General features: G+C 39.8%; 2 protein-coding genes across 3 annotated transcripts; both read left to right on the top strand.

Moving 5' to 3' along the window:
• Positions 1-534: 534 nt before the first annotated feature.
• LOC102778843 (F-actin-capping protein subunit alpha-1-like) lies at positions 535-5,735 on the top strand. Its single transcript, XM_006782803.3, has 10 exons — positions 535-665; positions 2,183-2,246; positions 2,338-2,389; positions 2,746-2,809; positions 2,956-3,162; positions 3,250-3,329; positions 3,469-3,547; positions 3,634-3,705; positions 3,797-3,859; positions 4,865-5,735. Exons 1-10 carry the CDS (start codon positions 630-632, stop codon positions 5,003-5,005), a joined length of 858 nt encoding a protein of 285 aa, XP_006782866.1. The 5' UTR covers positions 535-629; the 3' UTR covers positions 5,006-5,735.
• Positions 5,736-8,035: 2,300 nt separating this feature from the next.
• On the top strand, positions 8,036-22,234 carry mov10a (Mov10 RNA helicase a). 2 transcript variants are annotated; one of them, XM_087840962.1, is made up of 22 exons: positions 8,036-8,416; positions 8,497-8,602; positions 8,745-8,920; positions 13,025-13,266; positions 13,373-13,619; positions 13,772-13,909; positions 14,019-14,181; positions 14,521-14,672; positions 14,749-14,919; positions 15,532-15,679; positions 17,060-17,221; positions 17,429-17,532; positions 17,664-17,761; positions 18,488-18,586; positions 18,771-18,876; positions 18,993-19,110; positions 20,204-20,395; positions 20,498-20,569; positions 20,822-20,947; positions 21,050-21,138; positions 21,359-21,477; positions 21,751-22,234. In XM_087840962.1, exons 1-22 carry the CDS (start codon positions 8,295-8,297, stop codon positions 21,813-21,815), a joined length of 3,015 nt encoding a protein of 1,004 aa, XP_087697088.1. In that variant the 5' UTR covers positions 8,036-8,294; the 3' UTR covers positions 21,816-22,234. The 2 variants fall into 2 exon arrangements, with proteins under 2 accessions (XP_087697088.1, XP_087697089.1); XM_087840963.1 differs by lacking the exon at positions 21,751-22,234 and having other exon boundaries at positions 21,050-21,148; positions 21,359-21,399.
• The last annotated feature ends 30 nt before the right edge of the window (positions 22,235-22,264 follow it).

The raw sequence follows: 22,264 nt of genomic DNA, 5'->3' as shown, positions 1-22,264 counted from the left end.
GCCACCTATTGGCTAAAAATAAAATACGTGCAGTATGCCCTTCGAATCAATAAAACGAATTAGACCTTTAGAGCCTGAACCATTAAAAATAATTACCAGAAAAATATACTTTTTTTTTAAACGGAATATTGTTTTAACCCTCTAACAAATTATATAAAGGGAATTAAATAATAATTTGAATATATGCGTTGTAATTTGTATTGTATTTTCTAAACCAGTCTCTCTCTTTTTGCAATGTTTTGCTTAATTAATAAAAATAATTAGTTCACGCTATTTTGACTCAGTATAGCTTAGCGGCTTCAGATGACTGGAAGGTAGCAAGGTTGCCAGGTTGAGATGTTGTCCCCTCGGTTTGTACGTAAAAATAAACAAAGCATTATAATCCCTGAATTTCGGCATTTTATAATATGTAATGTACTTCAAGTTAATTTCCAAAATGTATGAGGATATGCTAAGATTATAATTATCGTCTAAATCTACACATTCGTGCTCACGGCAGCGTGAACGTTGTTGTTTTACCGGCTCGCGCAGACGGTTTCCTAGACTGGGCGGTCGTTGTGTTGGGAGGAGTCAGTCCCACATACCTGGCAACATCCACCGTCGCTTTGTTAACGCTTCATTGAGCCAAGATGGCAGATTTCGAAGAGCTCAGCGATGAAGAGAAGGTATTGCTATATTAATAATCCTCACAATAACAACGGTTTAGCTCTAACCTTTGTCGTGAACAATTGCAGACCTCGGAGGGATCTTTAAAGTCGCGTATGAATTTACCAATAGGGCTATGGTAGGTGTTTGTTGGGTGCTAGCTAAACCTAGGCAGGGCTGTATTTGACAGCTCGGAGCTGAAGCTGTTATGTTCTTATACATAGAGTAACTTAACTAAATTACTCGTTTTAAATAGCAGCCATATTCAGCGTACGGCTAACGTCGATTGCTGATTTTGCTCTTAACTTTGCAGTGGTTGGCAACTGTTAAATCGAAGGAAGTCCAGCTACTTCCTGCATTTACACCAAGGATAATGACAGAGCATCGATAGCAAAACACCACCCACACCCTATTCACTTTCACGTTTAGCTTCCTCAACCGGTTTTGATATCGTCGGACGTTAAAGCTTGACCCACACAAATGAGTTTGTGGGTATTTTATGCACTGAAGACCTGGTTTAGAAACGCATAAGGAGGGTAGGTCTTCTGCCTCCCTGCAGTGTTACTGAGCCTTGCAGTGACTGGTGTTGCTGTCTGTATCATGCTGCAACATGTTGTAAAATAGCGCATTGCATTCCTGAAGCTGGTATCTGGCCAGGAGCTTAACTATTTAAGTATTGTTTCAGTGAATCTTTCAAAATAAGATTAATAGGTTGGTGTGATATCTACGCTAAAATAATACATGTTAACTTTTCTGAAGAGTCTGCGTAAATAGTGTGTTCATTTGCGTTTGAAATACACGATGGAGAAGCTGAGTCTGAGCCTGAGAGTGTGCTGTATGCTCTGAATGCCACAATGCCTGCACCACTCTTAAACTGGGTTATTCATTGTAATGTCCTTCTGCCCTTTCAGCAGGACAGCCCAATTGTAGGTCAGTGCCAGCTGCAGCCTGAAGGCTTTAATAATCCTGTCTGCCTGACAGATAGCATCACTGGCACAATCATACTACAATGTGATAGTGACATCATAGGTTTAGTAAAGGGATACAGTGAAGGTGGCAAATTTGTGATTTTAAAAAAGGGAACTTGTAACCTCTATAGAGAACAACTTAACTTCAGATTTTACAATGAGCTGCCTGGTATAAATGTACAACTTGCGGTCCTCATTGAGTATTACTTTATGAGAGCATAGTATCTGCCTCAGTCACTTCGTTCTAGGGCTTTGACACCACATGCTTGCACATACATACTGGGTGGCTGCTAAGAAAAGCCCTTGGGTGACATGTACTGCCATCTAAGGAGTGGTAGAAATAGAGCTAACCAGTCTCTGGCCAAGAAAGTTTGCCCAGTACTCTCTGCTTCACTCTAGTGGTTTATTTTTGCAGGTTTTAATCTGTTCATATAAATCACCTACTATATCTGTATCTTTATAAAAATGGATACTGTAGCAAGACTAAATAACACCAAAGTTTCTTAGAGATCAAGTGCAGATTCCCATTGATGATGTGGTACTCATCAACACATCTTATTTATTTCCAGGTCCGTATCGCAGCTAATTTTGTGATGCATGCTCCTCCAGGAGAGTTCAATGAAGTTTTCAACGGTAAACCCCGGTTACAACTTGTGTACTAACTGCAACCCATGTGCAAAGAAAAATGTGTTTATGGTTGTCTTCCACTACTTGTTGTTCTCAGATGTGCGACTCCTGCTCAACAATGATAATCTCCTCAGAGAGGGTGCGGCTCAGTAAGTTTCCTTCTTTAGCTTCTTTCTTTTCTTTTCCTTTTCTTTTTTCTTTTTTTAAAGGGAACCAATTATTACTCTACTCTCCTCCATTATTTGGAACATGGTCAATGTTCCAAATAATGAGATGACATGCTTATGCAGTCCAAAGCTTAATCAGGCTTCAGACTGTAGTAACTGCTGCATTTCAGACATTGTTTGCTACACGTGGTTCTCCATGATGTCGTTAAGATCTGCTATTCTTTACATTGTCAAAAAGGGCCAAGTATCAGATCACGTAGCACTACTCTAGAGTCTAAGAATAACAACAATGTTATAGATATGGATGCAGCTTATGGTTATATTGTCTTTTGTTATAGTGCCTTTGCCCAGTACAACATGGATCAGTTCACCCGTGCCAAAATTGATGGATATGAAGATCCGGCAAGTTTTGGCCTTTTCTTTCTTTTTCTTTTTTTTAAGCGTTCAAATAAGTTACTATTATTATTGAATCTACAATTTAATTTATCTTAGGATGCTTGAATGAACTCCCATGGTAACAGCAGGTTTCTCTGTCTGGTCCCCTGCAGGTTCTGATAACAGAGCATGGAGACCTGGGTAATGGCCGTTTCTTTGACCCCCACAACAAGATCTCCTTCAAGTTTGACCACCTGAGGAAGGAGGCCAGCGATCCTCAGCCCCATCAGGGCGAGGCAGCCCTCAGCTCATGGAGAGATGCTTGTGACTCTGCTATTAGAGCATATGTCAAGGAGCACTACCCCAGTGGAGTCTCCACCGTAAGATCTCTCCCTCTCTCATTGCACTATGGCTGTCATGTTGAGTTTAAGCATAATAAGTCACCCACTCCTGGTTATTTGTTTCAGGTTTATGGGAAAACAATTGATGGCCAGAAGACCATTATCGCTTGTATCGAGGGCCATCAATATGAGCCTAAAAACTTCTGGTAAGTTGAGAAAGGATAATGATCTCTTTCTAAATGTCCTTATCAGATTTTCCCAAAGAATTATGTTGATGTAGTGTATTCGTAATGATGCATTTAGGATCGTCTTTCAAGCATAGCCTTCTGCGTTTTCCTTGCCCAGGAACGGTCGCTGCCGATCTGAGTGGAAGTTCAGTGTCTCACAGCCTACAGCACAGGTTGCCGGAGTCTTGAAAATACAGGTATGTTAAGTTTTTATTTGCTGGAATTTAAGAATATTCTTGATATTAGTTTTGTCTCAATGTTGTATTTCCTCTCCTTACCACAGGTACATTATTATGAGGATGGAAATGTACAGCTGGTCAGCCATAAAGATGTACAGAAATCACTGACTGTGTCTGTAAGTGTTGCTCTATGTCTGTGGGCTAAAATTTAAGAACATGTTGATTTTATTTGGATCTGTTTAACTCATGTACGTTTATTTTTGGCAGAACGAGAGCCAGACTGCAAAGGAGTTAGTAAAAATTATTGAAGATGCAGAAAATGAGTACCAGGTATGTGGGAATTGCCTAAATTTGAGAGAAAAATAATAATAAAGCCACAGAAGAGCTGTGGCAAGTTGTATAAAATGTACTTCCTACTGGCTAAGATCAGATAAAGATGTGCACATATGTACAAAGAACAATAGGTGATCTTTAAAAGGGGAAGACTGATTGCAACACACATTTTTTTTATTTCCTAGTTGGTAAGCGAAGCTACTAATGGCATTATTTTTGTAAGCGCTCTTGGCTGACAAATGACCATTGCAAGATTTTTATATATTTACACCATAGTGTTATAAAATAAGTGACAAAAGATGTCGCGTTAAATAGTCGGAAATCAGAATCATTAATTAAATAATTACATCTATTTTCAGGTGTTGAGTGAACATTGTAAAATAAAGTAAAAATAAAACGCATGTTTATTATTAACTGGAACTGACAGCTATTTCCAAGGACTATATCAGGATATAAACATAACGTCACTGTTTAGGCAACTGTTTTCCATCTTTTAAAAAAAGCTTCAAAAGGCACCAGCAGCGCAAACAAACTGTAATTAGTGGAGATGACGTCTAGCAGACAGCAACGGGCTGTAGCTGTCTCTGTCAGCACACCTGTTAGCCAAAGCATTCAAGCTCTGTAACTTTAAACGTTAACTGTGTTTAATTTATTGACTGAGATATAGAAAGAAGTTCACCCACAGCACAGTTGCTATGACATGCGAGAATCTCTGTAGAGACCAGAACCTTTTCTAACTATAAACATGCTTTTCAATTCAGGTTTATACATATGTATATCACAACAACAGTCACCTCAAGGTGATTTATACTGCAAGGCAAAACTCACAATCAGGTAATCCCCTAGGAGCAAAGCGCTTTGCAACAGTGGGAAGGAAAAACTCCTTTTTCACAGGAGGATACCTCTGGCAGAACCAGGCAGGCAGCCATCTGCCGTGATTATAGGGAGACAGGGCAGAACACACATGCACACTTTTTAATGCTGCTAATTTTAACATTTCAGGTGGCCATCAGTGAGAACTATCAGACCATGTCAGACACCACATTTAAAGCCTTACGTCGCCAACTCCCAGTCACCCGGACCAAGATTGACTGGAACAAGATCCTGAGCTACAAGATTGGCAAGGAGATGCAGAATACTTAGAGGAGAGGGTCCGCTGGGGTTACAACAAACTGATTGGGAAACTGGTAGCTGCGCAAACATGTGTGATGCAACCTAATGTACTGTATGTCCTTCCAGAGAATTACAGTTTTTGTTCAGCACTAAGAGGGGATGCCTTTATTTTAAAATGACATTGAGTGGTCTAACTGTTGCTCATTTGTAAACTTTTTTTTAAACTAATAATGCCTTTAGTGACACTGTGAAAGTTTGGCTGGTCTCTGCCATTCAAATTCTCACAAATACGATGTACACAGAGTGGCTCTGGTCCCTCAGTGTTTCAAACAGACACATGGCCTCCAGAAAGCTCCTTGATTTTCATGTAGCAACTTACACTTTCTATATAGCTAGAGTCCTCTAAGAGCTTCCTTACCTCTATAGTTTTCTTTTTTCTTTTTTTAAATAGAGGAAACTATTATATGCAGTTTGAAATGTTACCCAACTGGAGAATATTGCATTCCTTTGGTTGTAGCCAGCAGGAATACTAAAGTACATCTTTTCTTGTTCCATTCCTAGACATGGTCTTTTACCTGTCAAAGTTTAGCTCTTCTATTTCTCTCAGGTACTGAGAGATGACTTGAGTGATATTACTTTCCCCTGGCATGATAAAGTATTGGTGTCCTCTTGCCAGCTGTTTGCCTTTAGCTCCTGCTATATTTTTTTATACAAACTGTAAGTACATTTATTATTCATGAAATAAAAACATTGCACAAAACATTTTAAGGACTTGTCATATATTTGTTTTGTTTTTTTTTTTTTTTTTTAAATCAGTGAAATTATTTGCTTTTGCTTTCAGAGTTCATGGTGGGGCATCTGGATCCTATCACAGCTGTCACATGATGTGAGGCAGGGTATACAGGGCTAACACATGTAGACAAATGACCATTCACACTCACATCCACTGTTACGGATTCAAATATTGGGGATGGATACAGGAGGAAAACCAAAATAACCACACTGGTCCGGCCGGGTCAAGTCAAACGATGATTTAATGAACACACGCGTGGGAGATGGACACCATACAGCAGACAGCATCAGATCTCAAAATGGTGGAGCCTTGATCAAACTCTTATAGCCTCTAGTGGCCCCCACCTCATCATAAAAGCCTAAACATTCACATTCTTTCTCACACACAGCGCCTAAGCTACGACCTTGGCTCCCTGTTTATCTGCTGCTGCTGAGATGGGGCAGTATGCTCTGTTCTCTTCTAACCAGACAAATAAGGTGATGACTTTCTGTGAACAATATTTCTTATAACTCAGCAGTATAATGCATCATAAAACAATATCATTCATTCACAATAAATCAACAGTCTAATGTAATGCAAATCAGTTTACCAAATGTAATAGTTATCACCTTCTTCTAATTCAGGAGCATAATGCAAACTAAAACTACATAATAATTCACAATCTTTAATTAGGGGTCTAACATGGCATAAAATAATATCATAATCCGACACCACGCATATGGTTTAATTAGAATTACCTGTTAACCTAACCCCATGCTTATCTTTGGATTATAGAAGAAGCAGCGGTATCTGGAGAGAACTAACACAGGCACAGAAAGACCCCAAACTGGTTTTAAACACGGCCTTCTTGCTGTGAGACAACAGTGTTAATCACCACACCACCGTGCCTCCTCTATCACATATCATTTTTGATATTTCTAATTTAAATCTTGGACTCGGTAAACATTCTCTTATACCTGTGTGTGCTGCAGGGATTTCTAAAATGCTGGCTACAGACCAGCTGGCTGATTAGATAAAGTTTTTCTGTGCTCTCATCAAAGTATACAAATACAGATGTGTTATATACACTGATATGAAATAGATCATTATTTTTCTTTTTTTTACATGCACAGTGAACTTTGGCATACAGACAACATCTATTGTGAGTAGTTTATAAAGATTATGTACCTTAAAAAAAAAAGAAGCTGAAATAAGCGGTCTAAACAAACAGCCAATAGTTACTGTAGTGCCCCTATTAGATTTGTGCACTCATATTGATCTAGAATGGGTTTATTAGGATTAAAGTATGAGTGTGTTTATGTTTACTTGGTTTAGTCAGATTGTATTTGCCTGTAATTGTGACATAAATTAAGACTAGACCAGACAGCAGTGGTGAGACCTTTATGTTACTCATGTCTAATCAAACACACCATCGATGGTATGTTTGATGGTACAGAGTGACTTGCTGCTATTGTTTCTTTTCATAAACGAAATATTCTCGACCCTTTGTGTAAAACGCGCACTTGTAACAGTTAAATAGTTTATCATTTGCTGTATTTTTCTCGCTGTTTTTTTTTTAAATTATTATTAATTTTACCCATCAGTGCCAGTTGAGTGTGAGAAAATGCAGATGATACCTTAATGCCTTTTCAAATGTTTAAGCTTTTTGTCTTTAGCTGCGTCACCTCATTGTTTTTTTTCGAAATAAGGAAAAATAGTACAACACGGACATTTACTATTACGCAATAAAAAGATCTGATCAAAGACGAGCTTTCAAGCAGTGGTGTGGTGGCCGTGTGTAGATGCAAAACTATTGAAAATAGTGGATGTAACAAAGTTAGCCAATCGAAAAAAGCGATTAATTTTTTTCTCTCCACCTCCCAGCTGTAATCCTTATTATGAACGTAACTTATCCTAAAAGAAAGATATTTATTTATTTAAATTTTGCTGTTTGAAATCGACGGAAACACGTCGTAACACGGGACAAACGCCACACGTAGGTTATATAATCCAGCCCAGGGACTGCGGAGCATTTACAGCTCTGAGGCAGCTACTTGTCATTCAGACCATAAATAAAAATGATAATTTATGCACTTTATTTTAATATTTAGAAACCGAACACTCCCCCCTAAATCATTTTATTTTCGAGCCACAGGATGAAGGATTTTGTTCTGTGCGGGAGTTTTTTCATTCCGCTTGCGTAGCGCATTTACAGATGATCCCTGACTGGGACAGTTGGCGAGCGTTGAAAACACCGGGCTTTGCGCTAAATGCGCACAGTAGTAGATTTTCTGCATCAGTTAGTAAACATTTTAAACCAGAGTATGAACAAGAAATCGTTGCTAAACTTCCAAACACCGTTAATATGTGCATAGATTGCGCAAAAAAATACACAGCACGTGGAAATTTCTTCCCTGTTGTGGCACATTTGCACCCAGCGGTCATATTAATACTCGAGGAAACAGAAGCGTTCTTTTCCAGCAGATGAACTTCCTCACTTTCTGTCAGTCGGCAGTCAGTGACAGCGGCCTGTAAAAGCACCTCGACATGCCGTCGCTTAAAGACGCGCTTGAATCCGGACTGGACTTCATTGAATTTCTGGGAGACAGGGTATCCGGCATCAGCAAAAAGGAACTTAAAGACATCTACAACTCCGAATTCAGGGGCAGGTAGGCTGCATTTAAACACCGTGTGTCCCACGCACCCGGTCTGGTTTGTGTCCAACAGCCTGTTTCTCCTGTGTTCGCAGAGAAGGAATAAAAGATCCCAACTTTTACAAAGTTTTCCTTGCGCTTGTGAAATTCAACAAAGTCCAAATAAGGCAGGGACAAGTCTACATTAATGCCAGACCTCAGGTAAGATATATAGTCATGTGAGTACAAGTTTCCCTGTGCCATATATTAGTCAGTGCTATGATGGGATGAGTTTGTGTATGTTTTGTTCCCATTCCCGGAAAATGGAGAATCAGAACAGGGAACTGTGCTGTTATTTTTGTAGTTTCGCGTGTACTGTGACCAATGGAGGAGGCCCCGGGCCCCTCAGCCACAGGATCTGGGCTCTGGCCCTCAGACACCAGCTGGGGCACCTGCTGGCTCCTCCACCCCTGTGGCACCTGTGCTGACCCCAAAGAAAAAACTTGCATCAGAAATCCTTCGCAAGTTGAAGCTGAACAGGTAAAATGCATTTTGAGTTAGTATTACATGTTTCTCTATCCCATCGTTGCTGTAAAGGTTTTTTTTTCTAATTCTCAGACCCGCCCTCATAAATGTGAATTTGCTTTTTCATGTAGGAGCATGATAGAACACGATAAAGCAGGGTGTTGCCGCACAAAAGGCTACATGAGATTAAAACAAGAGAGGAGCAGGGCCTGTTCATTTAGTTGGTTTATATGACGTGAAGATTCGGGAGAAACGTCATGTTGAGCATTGCATAAAAAGTTCCACCTGTCCATTTTCTTCCACTTATCCAATTCAGGCTTATCCGAATTGGATAAGTGGCAGCTGGAGCGTATCCCAGCTGCCATAGAGTGAAAGGCAAGGTACACCCTGGGCAGGTTCCCAGTCTGTCAGAGGGCTAACACAGAGGGACAGACAAGTATTTGCATGCACGCACACTCACACCTATGGGTAATTTAAAATCACCAGTTAAACTAACTCCACTAAATCCATGTCTTTGGACTGTGGGAGGAAGAGCCCATGCAGACACGGGGAGAACATGCAAACTCCACAAGGAGAGGCCCTGACCATATAGTGGATTTTAATCCAGGGCCTTCTAGGAATAGTACTTACGTGTGTGTGTGTGTGTGTGTGTGTGTGTGTGTGTGTGTGTGTGTGTGTGTGTGTGTGTGTGTGTGTGTGTGTGTGTAATTCTACATGTTCTCCCCATGACTGTGGGTTTTCTTTCATAGACAAAAGACACCCAGGTGTGGATTCTAAACCACTCTTAGGTGTAAGTGGAGCACATATTTTTGCTAGTGTGTCTTTAAATATTGCCAGCTGGCAAATGATAATATATGGGACAGATAAGACTGATTACTAGAGTTTTATATCGGCCAGTGATGGTTAATAAAATATAATTACTCACCAACCATTTTGTTAGCCACACCTTGCTAGACCGCTTTTTGTCTTCGTTTTTAATCGCACATATTCAGCAACTTTAGTCCATGTTGACATGACAGCATTGCACAGTTGCTGCTTATCTCTGATGTGAATCTCCCATTCTACTACATGCCAAAGGTACCCCGTTGGGTTGACATCTGATGACTGTGGACGCTATTTGAGTACCATGAACTCACTGTAATGTTTAAGAAACCAGTTTGAGATGAGTTAAGCTTTATTAAAATAGTGCATTATCCATCTGGAAGCAACCATCACTGTGGTCATAGTGGGAGTGACATGGTCAGCACCAATACTCAGGTAGTATACAGTGGAAATACCCCCAAAGTATCAAGATACCCAAACGAGAAGTAGAACAAAATAAACATTGGTTTTTTTTCTGTTCTCTGGGGTGTCTAATATATAAAAGGGATATAAAAATTATTTACTGCAAAAGTGGTGAAATTCACAGATATTGTGATATCCTCCATATATTAAAAAAAACACACACACAAAATAATGCCAAGCTGAACAGCTTGTGACATACTTTTTATTAATGCAAATTAGCTTGAAGACATGAATATTGTGGCTTGTTGGGAAGCATCCAGTTAGTTCTGATCATGAACACAGATTAGTTTTGCAGGACAAAAATATAGACATATTAAAATCACAAAAGTAGCTGACCTAAAACAAATACATGGTAAAGTCAAATGTAATTTGGTGTTAGATGATGTCCAAGAGCAATATCCCATTAAAAGTGTGACTTGGCAGTAATGAGATGGGAAATGTCAAGACATCTGTAAAGATTGTGGCTCGTCAGTTTACACTTTGTGTTGTAATGGCTTGAAGTTATCAAATTACCCTCAGCCAGTCGGACTCTGCTTTCATATTATTATAGCTTATATAATGGCAATGTATAGCTTTGCAAAAGATGTTTTGATAATATTTTATTGAATAGAATGCCTTTATTGTCTTTGTACGTGCACATTGAAATTATGGGTGTTCCATGCCAACTGTGCAGGAATAAAATATCATTAGGAAGACAGCACCCCTTTCACACCTGTGCATTTTATTGTTTTTAATATAAAACAGTGACTATAGCCGATTAAAATACTGGATTTAGTGCAGTCAGACCTTTACAACAAACTATATGTGAGGTTTCTGCGACAATCACAGCAAAAACTATTACCAAATATATTAATCACATCGTCATGCATATCTATCATCCGGTTTTTAACTATGGGATATATCATAATATCTGTAAATTTAAACCACTTTTTATGGAAGAATCTTTTTCATTATTATTATAGACTTTATAGAATATGAAAAATGTTGATGTACTTTGATTTATCTTCAGTAGGGGTATCTCAGTATTTTAGAGGCATTTCCACTGTGCCAAGTTAGTGCAAAGAAAATCTCCCCTGTGCCATTACATATAAACAACCAGCCTGAACTGTTGATAAAAGATGGAATAGATCTCTGCTTTCATGCTGTTTTTGCCAAATTCTGAGCCTAGTGTCTGAATGTCACAACAGAAGTGGAGATTCCTCAATTCAGGCAATGTTTTTCAAATCGTCTGTAGTTCAGTTTCAGTATTAAGAGTTGCTTTTATGTTCCTCTATCAGCTTATAGTCTGGCCATCTCCAGTGACCTCTGGCATTTTTGCCCAGAGAACTGAAGCTCACTGGATATTTTATCTTTTCTAGACCATTATCTGCAAATCCCAGAGATAGCAGTGTAGAAATATCCCAGAAGATCAGCATTTTCTAAACTTAACAATGCCACATTCACAGTCACTGAAAGCACCTTTCTGACCTGTTTGGATGCTCAGTTTGAACCTTAGCGGATGATCTTGACCGTATCTACATGCCAAAATGTATTGAGTATCTATCATGTAATTGGTTCATTTAAGATTTTAATGTATCTCTTATTGCATCAGCATGAATAAATATAAGCTGATGATCGCTACCTTTTAGGATAACTTGTGTCAAGAATCAGCTTAAAGTTCAGAAGAATAACCTTGAATTAAAGTAAGATGCTTGCTAACACTAATCAGCTGCTCTGGCTCATACAGGAAAAGGAAAGAAAAAAACCATTAGAAACTACAAGCAGAGTGGGAGGGGCCTTAACAAAAGAAATGATGTTGCACAGTTTGTCCATTAGAGAGCACTAACAAGTTAATTTTTCAACATCTGTTTCAGAATGGTTCTTGTCATAAAAGCAAATAAGAGGCCATGTTAAGACTCGGGGTGCGTTTGCCTGTCAGTGATGTACAAGCGCACATTATTGATAAGGGTGTAATGTGCTTGTGTTTATGTCACAATTCTTCATATTTTAAGTGACCAAGAGTGGTTTAACAAGCACTTCAGATACAGATACACAAGTTAAAACAAAGTAACTTTATCATGACATTAAAACGTTTAGAAACTTGCAGATTTTGTATTTGATTGGTAACCTGTGGAGTGAGGCCAGTGCAGGGGAGAGCTGCTTTGTCTTCTTGGTATGACTGAGGAGTCTCTCTGCTTCACTGTAAACCACCTGCAGATGAGACAAAGACTGACTCAAAGAAAACAAGACATGAGCTAAAAAAAACCTTCATGATATTCCTGAGAACTGGCTTTATCAGGAGGGTTTTTTTTAGAACTGATAATCAGCACTTTGTTTTATTACATACAAGTCAAAGGGAAAAGATAGAAGATGATGATGATGAGATGAGAAGTGATAAACTGGTTCCAACTGTGGTAATTTTCCAGAACTGTAAAACCTGTCTGTGAGTTATACTTATGTTGTTTCGTGATCCTTTTTTAACTTCCCTGCATAAATACAGTCCTATGCAACGTTTTAACTGCACAGCAGTTTTAATCTGAGTCAGTGGTGAAGTATTCCTGTGTAAAATGAATCGTTGCCAGTTTGGGTGTCAGTGATTTACTGATATCACTCAGTCACAAAGATCATATAATCCGTGATATGAATCCACTATGGAGGTAAAAAGGCTTCTTTTCAGGAGCATCTGAGGGTTTTTTTTTTATTACCTTCTACCTGTTTAATAGCAGACAGTCATGGGATAAGTGGGATTGATGAAAGGTTACGTTTTATTTACCAGGTACACTGGTTTTTCAGTGATTCGGCACCATCTTGTCTTGTCGTTGTTAAAATTGCAGCCTGATCTTGCTTCACCTGCAGGAAAGAGCACACTGCTGATAAGGGCGGCATCGAGATCACATCAGACCCCGTGGAGAGCGGTGGGAAGGTTCAGTTCGCTGTGGATCGCCTGCGGGAGCCGTTTGTTGTCAGGTTCCACATTGTCAATAAAGGCACTGACAACGTCCACTTGACGTACTACACTGCCCTGCACAGGATCCGCTGTTTCACTCTAGAGGATAAGAGGAGAGTGACCAGAGCATCTCCGCTGTTTCTCTGTCCTGGTGAGACACTGAGGACTTCTTCTCTGCCTTTAGAAATGAGAGAAATAAACTAGCTAATGTTCACAAATTCTTCCTTTTTTTTTCTTTTGTCTTTTTTTCCCTCCAGGAGCGAGCTATGAAGTTGAGGTTAAGTACATTCTGAACCACTATGGATATTTCCCTGCCACAATGTATTTCGAGTTCTGCCCAGATTTGCCTGGATCGGTGCCCTTCTGCATTGTCAGGGAGATAGAAGCTGCAGCCCACACTCCACTGGCTGTGGAGCTAGGGCCTGTGGCTCCTTATAAACCATTTCGGGTGGCTGCTTACAAGCCTGTTGACACCATTATAGTAGATGGAGTACCACCTGACAGGTAATGAATTTCAAAACTGATTGTAAAAATTACTTTGAAGCATTTTTGCTCACTTGGACTTTAGATCAACAAGTTGTCCCTGGTGGTTTATCAACCTTGTGTCTTTTGAAACTGATCACAGCCATATGGTGTTTTGTTTTCTTCTTCTGCAGTTCTGTTGTGCCTTTGAAGATGGCAGTGAAATTAGGAGACTACAAGTATCATAATGACCTGAAGGATTTGGCTAGACGAAGGATTGAAGACTCCGAGTACCTCTCTCCAACTGCCAAACAGAAACTTGCATCAGTGAAGTGAGCAAATCACCCGATCATTACAACCAGCTATGCGTTTTCTGTGATGAGTATTTTATAGAACTAACCCAATGTTAAATGCACTGTTTACCTCTGCATTGACATCCAGGGGTCTCCTCAGTTGTCCCTTAAAGATGAAGAACTACTCGCATCGGTTTCACCTCCTGCTGCACCTTGAAGAGATACAGATGGAGGTGGACATCCGAAAGTATGATCTCCTCAATCAAACCATGACTCAAGACCAAGGCAACAGAAAACTCCTGAAACTCAGAGTAAAGAGATTTTAATTAGAACACCGTCTGCTATGCTCTGTGTTTGCAGTGGCTCTATTTTTGCTGGAGCAGCTGGCATCTCTGAAGCATTGAATTCACTTGTAAATTGTGCTTCTTGGCAGTAAACTTCAGAATGCATTTTATTTGTTTGGGACCTTGTATTCTTAAGGAAGGAGCTAGATGACCTTCCTCCCGTTTTACTTGTACAGATGATTTTTCAATCTAGTTCTCATACACAGATTTGTTTATTTAGCTTGTCATATCTACCCATCTGAATCACCTGCAGACTTGTAGTTTTTAAAAACGTATCAATGGCCCAACATCGATGTTGTCCGACAGGTTCCCGGTGTCGCTGAGAATCGGCCATCTGTGCTTCGTGGAGATTGTCTGAGAGTATCCAAATCTGAGGACACCGTCCAGCCCATTACTGTGTATACTGGATATGTTCACAGAGTAGAACTGGACAGTGTGAAGCTGGGTTTCTCAAAAAAGTATGAGCTAGAATAATGATATGTTGACTAAGAACCCACAGTGAGAAACTTGTTGCTTACTTTTCAATCATTTCAGGTTGTTGCAGATCTTTATCAGCAATATGAAGTTTAATGTGGAGTTTACTCTCAACCGGTACCCTTTGAAGCTACAACACAGGGCTGTAGACCTGGCAGTAAAACATCAACTTGAGGAGGTGCTGTTTCCATCGGGTGCAGCAGTGGCTAGTGTGCCCATGCCTAAACTCAGGTCCGGTGCCTATTTGTATGCACTGCATCATCTATAAATGCAACACTTAACCACATTTAATGACAATAGTGATAATAACTTTATTTGTATAGCACCTTTAAAAAGTTACAAAGTGCTTCACAGTTTTGGATCAAAACACAAAAGTGAAGATAAGTGTAGATCCTCAGAAATGCTAACACATGGTCTTTCATTAATACATACACACTCCTGTACATGTATATTAGAAGGAAAAACAGACCACAAATAATGAAGTGAAATAAAGAAGAGACCAGCTGGTCTAAGGTCTCAGTAATCTGCTATATTTGCGGGAGCTTGGCCATGTAGGGTTTTATGTTACGGATACATTGAATTGTACTGTCCTACCGTATATTCTGCCTGGTACTGGTGGTAGGAGAACAGTGAGCTTCTGAAAATGAGAGTGTGGGCTCAGCAGCATTTCTCTGTTGTTTTCCTGGGCATTTAGCCACTGTGTTGCATTAACAGGAGGGATTACTGCTCTTTGGTTTAATGCCATAAACCAAATGGGCACAAGGTGCATAACAGGTTTTTAAACACACATTTACACACCTTTTATGCTAAGTGTAAAAAATCCATTTCTACATCTCTTTCCAGGATGTTTAATCGACAGCTGGAAAACAACCCGGAGCAACATGCTGCAGTCCAGCGCATTGTAGCTGGATCATCGAAACCAGCTCCTCATCTTGTGTTTGGGCCTCCTGGAACTGGAAAGACAATCACTGTGGTTGAAGCAATCAATCAGGTATAAAGTTACATGCAGTTAAGATCTGTATGAATGAGATCTTCAGAGATTAATCAGATATCTTACTTGTGAGTTGCCAGAAAACGTATTAGTTCTTCATTGGCTGTTACATTGTAACAAATTTAAAGCTGTTGGATTTTGAACAAGGCATTTGATATTGTTACTTTGAGTAGAATCTTTGATATTTTCTTTATTATTCCATCCATTTATTTTCTTGATTCCTGGTGCAGTTCAGGACCACTGGAGTCCTAGGTTTTATTATTTTTTTCTCACAGGTCTAAATTGGGTAAAAGGTTGATGGGTGGTTCTTTGGTGTTTTTCTACTCTGAGCACTTAATGTGCTTTATACAACTTGCCTCATGCCCCCATTCACACATTTATGCTAAGTGCTTTTCTGTCTAATATTCACACTTCATGAACAGTCACATTCAGTATCTTGGCCTACTTTGGGTTGCAGCCAGGGATCAAACTATGAGCCTTCCAGTTAACAGGTGACCTGCGTCTATACAACTAACTTACACAAGTGAGATTTCTCTTTGCAAGACAGATTTTGCATAGGAATCAGCATGTGTTGGGATGTTTGTAAGGTGATTCCCAGATATCTCGCTGTATATTAGAAACACACTAAGAGATTTTTCTTTTTTTGAACCAGTTGCTTATTTGCTCTCGAGTATTATGAGTATTAGTACTTTCAGTTTAGAGATTTTACATTGCCAACAAATGTCGCAGTCGGCACAGTTGCTTTACAGCAAGGACGGTTCTGGAGTAGGCATGTTCTGTCCATGCTTGCCTGGGATACTCCAGCTTCCTCCCACAGTCCAACAACATGTGAGTTGGGTTAATTGGTGATTTTTAAATTGTCCGCATGGGTGAATATTAGTATGAACACTTGTTTATCTCTCTGTGTTGGGCCTGCAAAAGACTGGTAAACTGTACAAGGTGTAAGCTGCTTTTCGTTCTGTGACAACTAGGATGCGCTTCAGCCCCACAGTGACTCTGAACTGGATAAATGGTGGGATATTTTGGAATTGATTCACTTCAGGAAACGCTAAAAAAACTGGAAACCAAACTTTAACATAAAGGGCTTGCAAAATTCAACAATGCTGTAATTTGTGATGTTATCTGTGATGTTGTAACTGTTTCTCAGATATTTGTACTTACTATAGGACTAATACTGTGGCTGTATGTCCTTGGTGCAATGTACTTTGAATTCTGTGCACATCTGCCAGGTTAGGTGCCTTTCTGAAATAAGTGACAGCCGCAGACCGAGTCCTGCTGGGTGTGAGGCAAAGGCCTGTGGCTCCCTACAAACCATGTTATGTCTTCGCACACAAGCCTGTTTTTATTAAGTAATGACTTTTATTTTGCTCGTCTTGTCAGGTCAGCAAGGCAGATCCATCAGCCCGCATCCTCGCCTGTGCACCTTCAAACAGTGCATGCGACCTGCTCTGTGAGAGACTACAAGTAAACATGGATTCTCATCAGATTTACCGCGTGTACGCCAGCAGCCGAGACCCAAACAGCGTTCCCAAGAGTCTGCTGGTGAGCTACATATACACAGCCCATAATGTTTAAGAATTACATGTGAAATAGAGTGCTATTGCATTCTCTTGTCTCAGCAAGCCCCATAAATATGCCCGCATTTTCACTAGATTTCTCATGATCACACTGAGGAATCAGTGATTGTAATCACTATGGGAAAGCTGAACAATAGGTTATGTTCTCATATTTTTTTTTGGGTTCTTTCAGAAATACTGTAACTGGGACGAGAGCAAAGACAGCTTTGTGCCTCCACAGAAAGAGGTTACGATGAAGTACAAAGTCGTAGTTACAACTATGGTCACAGCTGGCAGGTAAGAGCCAGTGTGTGGCATGTAAAGTATCCATTATGTGTTTTTAAACACTCTTTGACATCTGGCACATTTTTCGTGTTATGAGCCATGCGGCACTTGATTATGCTGCTGTGTGTTCGTGTCTTTGTGAGGCTTGTGTCTGGAGGGATCCCAGTTGGCCATTTTTCGCATGTGTTTGTGGATGAGGGAGGCCAAGCTGTAGAGCCAGAGTGTGTCATTGCTATTGCAGGTAAACTATGAATGTCTGAACTACATGTTTTTCATCATGATGTCCTTCGCCATGCACACTAAGCAAATATGTAGGACTGCCTTCATTCATTTGCACGTTAAAATTAGAAACATTCAGATCTGTGAGTGATGCTGAAAGGCTTCACTTTTCCTTCCCACTGTTGCCATGTGCTTGCTCATAGGGGGCTTACGATATAAAGCGCCTTGTGGGGACTTTTGTTGAATTGGCGCTACATAAATAAAGTCTTTTGTGAAACCTTCAAGAATCTGAAATTCTTACATCCAACTTCCTGTTAAATATGTTTTTTTTCCATTAAATCTGGTATTAATGCAGTACATGGACCTTTCATATATACACTTATCTGATTACAGAGCTTTATCCACATCCCAGCTGCTTTATTCATGTGCCTTCTCTGAAAGCACACAGCTTTCAGTGTGACATTCATCAGTACAGACAGAATATAATTAGCATTTGTAGAAATTTTGTTTTCTCCAAAGCTAGCTAAAGGCTGTAAAATAAATAAATAAATAAATAAAATGTATGGGTTAAGACTTTTACAGCTTACAAATTCTGCATATATGTGACCTTAAGTCAGAGCAGTAGTAAATTAATTTGTTCTTACACATTACACTTCCTCAGTAAATCGGTTCTCGTGATTAAAGGTCATAACTTGCAAGTGCTGAAATTGATGCACCTTGTTACAGACTCATTTATGTTGTTTCATAGGTCTGCTCGATGCAGAGAAAGGTCAGCTGGTACTGGCAGGAGATCCTAAGCAGCTGGGACCAATCCTTCGATCTCCTTTAGCAATAGAACATGGACTCGGTAAGTCCAGTGGTCTCATTTTCTTTTCTTTCTGATCAGATGGTGTTAGTTGCATCACTGTGTATCCCTGGCAGTTTTCACTGGCAATAAGTTTAGGATCAAATGAATGCTTAGTGCTGCTTCAGTTATTTGAGTTTTTCTCAGATTAACATGAATTCAAATCTGTATCATGAATCCTTTCTAGGGCTTTCTCTACTGGAGAGGCTGATGAGACATAATTCGTTATATCAGAAAAATACAGACGGGCATTTTGACACTCGCTTTGTCACCAAACTGCTGCGAAACTACAGGTGGGTCTCTCAGCTATTTCTTGTCAAAGCCATTTTTTACTTGTGCTGCTGTGTTAATCACCAACTATGCTTCATCATTTTTTTATTGTTCTTCTTTTTCCTTCCCGTTCACTCAGGTCACACAGTGCTATTCTGAAAATCCCCAATGAGTTGTTCTATGAGAATGAATTGCAGGTGTTTGCTGACCAATGGGAGCGTGAGACCTATTGCAACTGGGAATACCTTCCGAAGAAGGTGAGGCCTCAGGAACTTTTCATTTATTTTGTTTGGTTTTTGTTTTTTTGTTCCCCTAAGTCATCCGCAAAGCATATGATTAGATGCAAAGCTGTATTTGTCAACTCTGATTTCATCATACATTAGTTTTAAAATAAAAAACTGTGATGAACACGAATAAATAAAATAGTAAAGTGCATCTGAGATTTACAGATGCAATGTTTGCTTTGAAAGTGATGACAGAGAAGTATAGAAAAGGTCAGAAGGAGTTTCACTGTGTCTGTGGATCTAGAGAAACCATGTGATAGGGTGCTTAGAGAGGAACTGTGGTACTGAATGAGGAAGTCAAGAGTGGCAGTGATGTATGTGAGGGTGGTGCGGGACGTGCGTGAGAACAGCAAAACACTAGTGAAGTGTGTGGGAGTGACAGGTGAGTTTAAGGTGGAGGTGGGATTACATCAGGGATTAGCTCTGAGCCTCTGCTGACAATTGAGGTTACACAAGAGGACTGTGATGTTCACGGACCACACTGTGATCCGTGAGTAGAGGAAAGGTGGAGGTATGCTAAAGTCAGTAGAAGCAAGATAGATGACATATGTTTGAATGAGAGGGAGCAGACGTAGTGAAGCTGGGTGAGATGGGTCTCGTCTATGCAAAGCAACAAAAAAGTGCACAAGAGAGGTGAAGGAGGAGGCGCAGGCAGGGTGGAGTGGGTGGAGACAGAGGGCCAAGCTGGAAGTTGCTGGTACATGAGGGACCAGATTAGAAATGAGTATATCAGAGGGACAAGTTTGGTTGACTGGTTTTGGAGACGAAGTTTGCAGGGGTTTGTTTTGGAGATGTCCAGAGGAGGGATAGTGGATATATTTTGGATAAAGGATGCTGAAGATGGAAGAAAAAAGACTGGCTGAAACAAAGTATATTAAAACATGAAAACAACTCATGTTGTAAAAGTACAATTTTTCTTAAAACTTCATAGACCTTATGGGAGTGCTCACGTGTACAATTTATATGTAGTTTTAATTCACATTTTTAATTTCACTAAGGAGTCAGTCGCCAAATTGTATTTGAACCATATTTAACAAGAATAACTGACAGTGCTACCCCACTACAGGGGTTTCCAGTGATCTTCCATGGAGTGATGGGCAAAGATGAGAGAGAGGCGAACAGTCCGTCTTTCTTCAACGTGTCTGAGATTGAAGTCCTGATCGACTACCTCACCAAACTGATGGAAACGCAAGGAAAGAAGGGTCTCCCCAAACTGTCTGCAACAGACATCGGAATAATCGCCCCCTACAGAAAACAAGTGAATATGCATGGTGCACATTTGTGTTAAATGACTGAGGATAAAAGGAGGTTGTTTGGTTCATTCATAACTTCCCATGACTGCTTTTCTTTTTGCTAACAGGTTGAGAAAATCCAGAAGGCCCTGAGATTTGTCCCAGCGCTGAGTCGCTGGAGTGATCTCAAAGAGCTGAAGGTTAGCAGCTCTGCTGTAAACGATCTGTGTCAGTTAATATGGTTAGATGCCCCCATGCAAACCTAAGATGCTCATTTTCAGTGTCTTCTAAATTGTTTTAATAAGATGTAATCAAAAGATTGATCTGCTGTTCATTTCTAATCAGAAGTGTAATTTAATTATTGAGGATGCATTTAACAGTTATAAGATTAAAGTTTTATTAGATGGTAGATGGTAAAGTCCCCCCCCCCCCCCTTCTTTTTATAATATCAGGTCGGCTCTGTGGAGGAGTTTCAGGGACAAGAGAGGAAGATCATTATGGTCTCCACCGTCCGTAGCAGCATCAACTATGTCAAGATGGACAGAGACTTCAATATTGGATTCCTGTCAAATGAAAAGGTTTGTCACATCATTTAAACTTATAAGAAAGCCTGCTGCTTGTTTAATGGTTGAATAAATTACTAATATATTCTTTTTTTATATGCATGTATTCACTTGTAGAGGTTCAACGTAGCCTTGACGAGAGCCAGGTCCCTGCTTATAGTGGTGGGAAACCCTGTGATCCTCAAGAAGGACCCAACATGGGAGAAGTAAGCGAAGGCAAGATGTTTTGGGAGGCACTGAGTAAACGTAGTGATTACCGAAAGTGAAACCTCATTGTTAGCAGCTGACAAAACAACCTCAAATTGTTCACTTTTTTGCCATTTTGGAGCCTTAGGGCTGTATAAAATTTGCCCAGTTAACAGGGAATGCACATTTCTTGAGCATTTCTCGTTCACGTTTTCTTAATTTTTGCTTTTTTGTTCACAGGTTCATCAGCTACTGTGTGAAGGAGAAGGGCTACACTGGATTTGACTTCGGCGATGTGGAAGAGGAAGATGATATTGTGTCCAGACTGGCGACGCTGAAAATCAACATGGATTCTGAATGTGAGTACAGCGTTAGCCTCAGTAAGACTGCAGCAGACAGTGGACTCGACAGTTGCATGTCTTTTTCTCCAGACTTTAGGCTTTATTTGCTGAGCTAAATAGCTGCAGGATTGAAACCTTAAAATGTAAAAGCATTTAGAACTAAACATTTTCCCAGTGAGTCTCCAAAAGTTGATTCTGTTCATCTGGACTTAGCGTTCCCAGTGAGTATTCTTCAAAAAAAAAAAAAAAAAAAAAAAAAAATCTTTTGCTAAGATTTTGTCTTTGTTCTAGGTCCTGTTCCAGAGGAGAGTGCCATTCAGCAATTTGTGGACCCTGGGTGGAAAAATGAGCATTAACATTTCCTCTAAATTAGGACATAGCGTCTGCAATAGATTTAAAGCCATTTGAATGCATAGCAAGTGTCAGTCTTTTATTTTATTCTTTGTCTTACTGCTTCAGCACAAGATTTAAGACCATATCCTTTCTATGAACCTTTTTAAGAGCAGTTTGGATATTTAAGTGCAATAAATGCTCCTGTGTTTCTAATCAGTGGCAAAATGAAGCAGTGAACTTTGGCTTTTTACACTTACCTGGTCTGTTTATTTAGCCCAGTTAACATAACTATGGCTGTACAGATGCTAAAATGTCCTACAGATGGGAAAAGACTGGAAGATAATTTTAATACACTGATTTATCACCGTATGCCTTATGACTTATGTCAATTCAAAACTTAAAAAAAATAAACTGACTTTTTGATCTGCTGTATATTATATTACACCGTGGTGCCTGATCATTTCCTTTAGCA

The sequence above is a fragment of the Neolamprologus brichardi genome, chromosome 5, assembly GCF_056152115.1.
Source record: "Neolamprologus brichardi isolate AB-2024 chromosome 5, ASM5615211v1, whole genome shotgun sequence".
Taxonomy (NCBI): domain Eukaryota; kingdom Metazoa; phylum Chordata; class Actinopteri; order Cichliformes; family Cichlidae; genus Neolamprologus; species Neolamprologus brichardi.
The sequence above is the reverse complement of the archived record's forward strand: the minus strand, read 5'-3'. Positions and strand labels throughout refer to the sequence as shown.